Source organism: Limulus polyphemus, unplaced genomic scaffold, assembly GCF_000517525.1.
Source record: "Limulus polyphemus unplaced genomic scaffold, Limulus_polyphemus-2.1.2 Scaffold1840, whole genome shotgun sequence".
Classification (NCBI taxonomy): domain Eukaryota; kingdom Metazoa; phylum Arthropoda; class Merostomata; order Xiphosura; family Limulidae; genus Limulus; species Limulus polyphemus.
The window spans coordinates 229,367-236,679 of NW_013667450.1; the positions used below are offsets into that span (position 1 = coordinate 229,367).

At 32.5% G+C, this 7,313-nt stretch overlaps 1 protein-coding gene across 5 annotated transcripts in view; it reads left to right on the plus strand.

The window, feature by feature from the left end:
• Positions 1–7,313, plus strand: part of LOC106465112 (unconventional prefoldin RPB5 interactor 1-like) — a 21,665-nt gene that overhangs the window by 5,819 nt on the left and 8,533 nt on the right. For 2 of the 5 annotated variants that reach the window (XM_013925308.2, XM_022392947.1), the window contains exons 4-6: positions 722–800; positions 4,548–4,683; positions 6,622–6,701. In XM_013925308.2, the coding sequence (XP_013780762.1) occupies positions 722–800; positions 4,548–4,683; positions 6,622–6,701 (295 nt within the window). Of the gene's footprint in view, positions 1–721; positions 801–2,564; positions 2,625–3,439; positions 3,654–4,547; positions 4,684–6,621; positions 6,702–7,313 lie in introns of all 5 variants that reach the window. The other 3 variants (XM_022392951.1, XM_022392950.1, XM_022392949.1) reach the window with 3 other exon arrangements.

Below are 7,313 nucleotides of genomic sequence, written 5' to 3' on the forward strand. Positions count from 1 at the left end.
ATATATATATATATATATATATGTTTTGTCCAACGATTAACAGTTAAATCTCGCATGTGAAATTCAATTTAAAGAATGTTTGCTATGTGAATAGATTGAGGTATGATTGAGAAAAAGTATGAACATGTTAACCATTTGCTTGGTTGGTTTAGTAATAACTATTTTTACTTTGAACTGGTTGTTGTAGAAGGGTAAATATTTTAAAAAAAAAATCACAAGATTTTCCTTGTACACTGATTCAAAACTCCTAAAATTCTCCCATTATTTTTCAGTGTGCCTTACTGGTTTACAATAAAGCTGTAGTAGCATAGTTACAACAACAAAACCCAACAATTAATATACAATGTATCTTTTTTTTTTACCCCTCCTTTTCCTTCCCAATGTTTGCCATTTCCCCCTATTTTCCATCATCAAAGATTCATCGGGATTTTCAAAAACTTCAAAATTCATTCCCTTACCATCTAGACATTTATTTGGAAGGATATTTACACCTTTGCTTGTGAAAATTTAGTCCTCCATGATGCATGTATGCAAACAATCGAACATTTTATTGTAACATTGTCATTAATCTATTGTTTGTTTGTTTTATCGAAGCTCCAAATTCATGCACAAGCATTTCTCATGAAACTCGCATACAAGTGATCAAAATATAAATTAATTGAAATTTTTTAAATTTAAATCTTAAAAGAGAAGAAATAGCATAATTATTTTTTTTTAACAGGGAAAAATTCAAAAAAGATTACGAATCACTTAAAGAACGTCTGGAGACTTTACCTGATGTAGTTTCTTATGAAATAATGGTAAGTGTATGTAATTTATTCAGACCTGCAAGTTAGTTCATAAACTGATGTATATTTTACTATACTTACACATGTAGTTGAAGATTTAAGTCGAAAGAAACCTATTGGTTTTGTTTAGTGTTTAAATATGAAGTATTTACTAAAGTAAAGTATTATTTTAAAAATATATATATAAAAATAAACAAAGTAATGGAAGGCCATGAGAATTTTGTAGATTTCAAAAAATGTAAAGCCCAGTCTGTTCTTAAATTACTACTTGACAGTGAGTTAGATCATCTTCAGGGGATTTCACCCCTCATCACTGATCCTGAACATAGGCAATCCAAGTAAAATTACTATAATAATAATAATAAATACTTAAGTATTAAGGGCTGTCCCCAAGGTGCCCAAGGTGGTGGAAATACCTTCAGCCCACTCTTTTGGTTTCTAAGTGGATGAAAGTGAATTTTTTTAACAACTCCAGGTATTTTAGTGGTAATCTGGAGCTCGTGACGTAGAATTTAAGTACTTTTTTATTAACCATAGATGAAGAACAAGACTAGTTATCACATATTGGTTTTCTAGTGTTTTAAGTTTTTCTTTACTGTATTAATTATACGGATTTGGAGAATGTATAAAATTAATGCTACTAATTTATTCTTCTAACTCTATGGTGAATAGGCTGTATAAGTTAAGGTATTTTTCTTATAACATTAAGGTTGCACATTTCAGTATGAAAAATACAGGAAGGCCCAGTCTGTTTTTGACATTGCCACATTTTTGCTGAATCAAACCAGTAGCATCTTCTGTTTTACCTTTCATAGTGACAAGATAGCACATGGTAAATAAAAGACAATTCGAACACCATACTCAGAAGGCTACTTTGGCCACTGAAGTCCCATACACATGAACTGAAACACGTGTGTCCAAAACTGTAAATTAATTTTGAATTCTAGTCTAACAGAAGTTAGAGATGATTGTGCACTGAAGATCCCCCCCGGATGTTTTGTTTGAGGAGGATTGAAATAGTGTGTAAGGGTTCTTTTGGGGCTGAAATAGTACGTACGGGCCTTGCAGGTCAAAAAACAGGTGCCCGTTTGGCAATTTCAAGGGTTTTGAAAATAGTAGATGGTTACCATGGCAAAATTAGGATATAACGTGAAATATTTTTAATATCGATTTGGTTAAATTGTCTAAATATATATTTTACCACATGCCCAAATCAATCGTTACATGGCCTTGATTTTCCAAGGTGACAGGCCATAGTCATTGTCAAACTTAACAAAAAGGAAAAAAATAAATTTAATGGTGCTGTTGTCAGCCAATTGCCATCCTTCAAGTCAGTAGCTCAAAATTAATAATTGATAGGGACCCAAATATACCTATGACTCTCAAGAAGGAAGCCTAAATGGTATCAAAGTGATAAAAAATTAAGATAGAATACAGTGTGTAGTTCCCAGTAATTACAAAATTCTTCAAATTGGAATATCACACCTACTGCAAATCTTGCTAGTTGGATATTAAGGCATCTTGGGAAAATTGAGACATAACTGTGGAAAACATAAAAACTGGCAGCCAGTTTTTATAAGGCAATTATAAGAACCTATGATTGGTCAAGACACTTTATCAGTTGCTTGAAGAACAGCTGTTCTGGCATGAACTAGATTAAATTTGTAGAACTGTAATTTTTATCACTTATAATTAAGTTAAAAATCACAGTTATATTTATAATTCTTATTAATATCAAATTATTTATTTCATTACCAATTTATTTTTTATTATTAGTGATATTTTTATCCTCAATAAAGACAAAAAGATCTGAACCACCTGAGAAGAGGTAAATATGTATGTATAAATGTGTAATAATTATGTAGGAGAATCATAAATGCATATAGATTATAGTGTTCTTTTAACTTTTTAATTAACAAACTGTAGCGAAACAGTGCCATATTGCACACAGTACAGTAATAGTCAAAACATTTCATTATAAAGCAGATATTTACTTTCAAAGTATAAAAGTAATTTAAATTATTTTTTATAATGCAAATAATGTAGCCCTGTTATTATCTAAAGTATAGATATCAGATACTGATATCTTTTGCTAAAAACCTTGTGTTTTTAGCCACTCATAGAACAGCTCTGAGGTTTTTTTCAAGTACAAACTTTTAACTTGTAGCTGTGTCGTCTCTTGACCGAGTTGAGATCTAATTACAGTTTTGGACTCAGGAAGTCAAACTCTTTCGATTGATGTATTTGACCACTCCCAGGTACTCGTAGATTAATTTACTCTAATCCTGCCTAAAAGAATTTCAAGTGCCACAACTATTGAGGATTCCCTTTTGTTTTGAATACATGAGAGGAACAAGTAATTCCTTGTGTTCAAAACTTAAAGGTTGTTGGACCGACAAACTGGTAATGAAGAAATATCAGCCAGCACTACCAATAGGGCAGAAAGAAAATTTCTCTGTTGTGTAATCGTCTAATGCAATTTATTAAAGATTTGAGGTTAAGTCTTTATCTTTTTACATCATTATAATTTTTTAAAACAGGTTAAAAAATGTGGACCAACATTATTTTACAATAAATATTCTTTATAGTATAAATATTTATATGTTTTTATACTTTAAGTATTAGTAATTTCTCTCATGTTTTGTTAACAGTCACTGAACACCAAGTGAAGTTAGTTATTCTATTTAACCCTTTGGATACTATTATCGGATTTATCCAACTTGACATTTGTAGCCGATTGGTACGACAAGCAGATATATCCCACAGTGTCACAAAAACTTTTTGTCGTAGTGAGACAATCGAGATACTCAAGTCCTAGAATTTCCTGCTTTAGTTCTGGATATGCGTACGTCACCAAGCAAAAGTGTATGTAGTGGATTTTGATATTAGAAAAGTACTAAAAGCCAAATTCTAAATTAAATTTTTAGTGGATAATTGACACTTTTCGAGAACCAACCCGAAATTTAATTATGCACTCAAAGGGTTAAACTAGATGAATGTGGATGTCTTTACATGGTCAGAAATTCTTTGAGTCATACACACTTGACTTAGGAAAGATAAAAACATTACACATATAAAGTTGTCAAACTAGAATGATGACTTAAAATCTTCACATTTCATTTTATTTATGTTACATGTATAATAATATAAATGTATTTGTCTTCTTTAGAATTACTGGTATAAAATGCCTAAACTTTTATTAAACTCACTTATGACTGCTCGTCATTGAGACGTAGCTCCTGTCTGGCCAAAGTTTTGGGTCCAGTATGTATTTCATCAGCCTGGCATAACCTGGTGGTTAGGATGCTCAACATGCAATCTGAGGGTTGTGGGTTCAAATCCCCATCACTGAACATGCTCCCCTTCTCAGCTGTGGGGGAGTTATGATGTGATGGTCATTCCCACTGTTTGTTGATAAAAGAGTAACCCAAGAGTCTGTGGTGGGTGGCATTAACTAGCTGCCTTCTCTTTAGTCTATCATTGCTAACTTAGGGATGGCTAATGCAGATAGCCCTTGTGTAGCTTTGCATGAAATTCAAAACAAAACCAGTACATATTTCATATTTCTAGATATTGGAGTCTCGTACTTTTGCCCAAGAATAAGTCTGCATCTGGGGTTCTTTCGAGTTTGCTGTCCCAAACATTTCATTCCACCACTTGTAGTTGAAGTCTTCTTCAGTATAAGACCAGTTAAATAGTTTAGTGGTTCCAGAAATTGGAGTTACAATTAAAATTCAGTTTTTATTTTATTTGTTTTAGGTACCTTTTGGACCGCAGGCATTTATTCCTGGATCTCTTGTCCACACCAATCAGATAAAAGTTCTTCTAGGAGACAACTGGTTCGTTGAAAGATCGGCAAAACAAGCTTCGGAGATAGCAGGTCGAAGGATTAAGCGTAAGTGTTTATCACGTCTCCACATCAAGTGGGCATAAGTGTTTATCTCATCTCCATGTCAAGTTGGTGTAAACATTTATCTCGTCTCCACACTAAGTGGGTGTAAGCATTTATGACATTTTTTACGTAAAGTGGGTGTAAGTGTTTATCTTTATCTCGTCTCCACACTAAGTGGGTGTAGGCATTTATGACATTTTTACGTAAAGTGGGTGTAAGTGTTTATCTCATCTTCGCATCAAGTGGATGTAAGCATATATGTCATTTTCACGTCAAGTGGGTGTAACATTTAAGTCATTTCCACATCAAGTGTATGTAAGCATTTATGTCATTTCCACATCAAGTGCATCACATGGTGTGGAAATGTCAAGCATCTACATGTACTTTATATCTTTTTATTTTTACACAGTTTTGATACCCTGAAAGTAAAAAAATTGATTTTGTTATAAAACATACAGCGCATGTGTGCAACTCTAAGTTTATATAGATGTTCAGACAAGAATATTAAGATAGTAAATAAGCACATCTTTACAATTGAATTATTACATTTACAAAAAGTGTTTATATGTTATATTCTTTCTGTTGAAACCTTTTTCCTTCAGTTTTCAAAAAACTGTTTATATGCTTTACCTTTCAAGCTCAGTTTTTAAATTTATTGCTTCATGTTATTGTTTGTTTGTTTTTTATCATCATCACACATCCCTTGTGTATACTTTTGGTACCTTTTTGTTTGCTTCTGGGAGGTGAAAGGTCAATAGACAAGGACTTAGATTCACTAAAATCTACTAACATAGAATTAGTTCATATCAAAATATTTGAATGCTTAATGGATTGGATATGCTAGTGCTTTGGCTTATCGCTGCAGGTGGGAGCTAATGGACCGTGTGCAGTATGTTTAACACTTGCATATTTGGCTCAGAGGTTCATAACCAGTACTGCTAGTATGGATTCGTGCCTGTATGAATTGTCACAACCCATTCTGAGGAAGAAAGATATTCATGTAACAAGATTAATAAATGTTATAAAGCTAAAAGACTCAACAATTCTAAGAAAGGAGCCTTCCGTATTCCCCATGGAAGGAGAAAAACTTGCACGTCAGAGCATTTAAGAAAGCAGTAGTCTCTAAAACCACGCATCAACCCAGTTCATAGTATTTCCCTCATTTCCAAAATGAAAGTGCTGTGGTTACAACAGAGAATTCTCAGAACTAAAAACAAACCGTTGCAATGAAACTGGTTATATTAGCAATATAATAATAAAGATTTTATGCTTACAAACTTACAAAATAATTGATATATGAAAATATAAAAACAATTCTGGAACTCAGTCTAAGTTAAATTTGCTGGGTGAAACTGATGAGGCTAAAGTCTCATTCAAAAGCATGTAGAAATATTTTTATCAATTATTTAGGATGTAAAAAACCAGTATTTTTATGGCTAATGTAATAAACAGTTTTCGTTTGGAGCTTGTGTTTCTTTTTATTTAGAATTTATCTATCTGTATGCTGTTTTATTTCACTGAAAAGCCCTTGTAATGCTCAGTTTTTTTTCCACAACAACCAAAGTGTATACTTGGGTAGCTACTGTTTCTAGCAGCCTGTGCATAATTAGATTTTGCTGCATGCTAAGATGAAGAAAATGAAAATTTAACTCTTAAATATCGAAAACCAACTTTAAGGCCATGAGATGAGGTTTATCACAACTTTTTTTTTCTTCAAATAAAAAAGTTTTGTAAAATATGTGAAGTGATCTCATAACCAAAAATGTTTTGGCCCTGTTATTTTAACAAGGTTCAGTTCTTGTTTGATATTTACTTCAACTATGTTTCAAAACATAAATATTTGCTTCTTAATTGTAAGGTATGGAAAGCATGTTATTAACATTTAATTTAATTGTAATCAGAGCAGTGTGTTGTTTATTTCATAACATTTATTTCTTCCAGAATGTGACAAAATGTTATCTGATTTACACAAAGAAAAGGAACAATTTCAGAACTGGATTAGTTACACAACAGAGATACAGGTTAGTGAAAGTAGTTCCTTTTTAACATTACCGTGTTCTGAGTAACTTAACAAGTGTTTGTGTTCCGTGTTTTAACACTACCGTGTTCTGAGAAACTAACAAGTGTTTGTGTTCCGTGTTTTAACATTACCGTGTGCTGAGAAACTAATAAGTGTTTGTGTTCCGTGTTTTAACACTACCGTGTTCTGAGAAACTAACATGTGTTTGTGTTCCATGTTATGAGAAACTAACAAGTGTTTGTGTTCCATGTTTTAACACTACCGTGTTCTGAAAAACTAACAAGTGTTTGTGTTCCGTGTTTTAACATTACTGTGTTCTGAGAAACTAATAAGTGTTTGTGTTCCGTGTTATGAGAAACTAACAAGTGTTTGTGTTCTATGTTTTAACACTACCATGTGCTGAGAAACTAACAAGTGTTTGTGTTCCGTGTTATGAGAAACTAACAAGTGTTTGTGTTCCATGTTTTAACACTACCGTGTTCTGAAAAACTAACAAGTGTTTGTGTTCCGTGTTTTAACACTACCGTGTTCTGAGAAACTAACAAGTGATTGTGTTCCGTGTTTTAACACTACCGTGTTCTGAGAAACTAACAAGTGATTGTGTTCCGTGTTT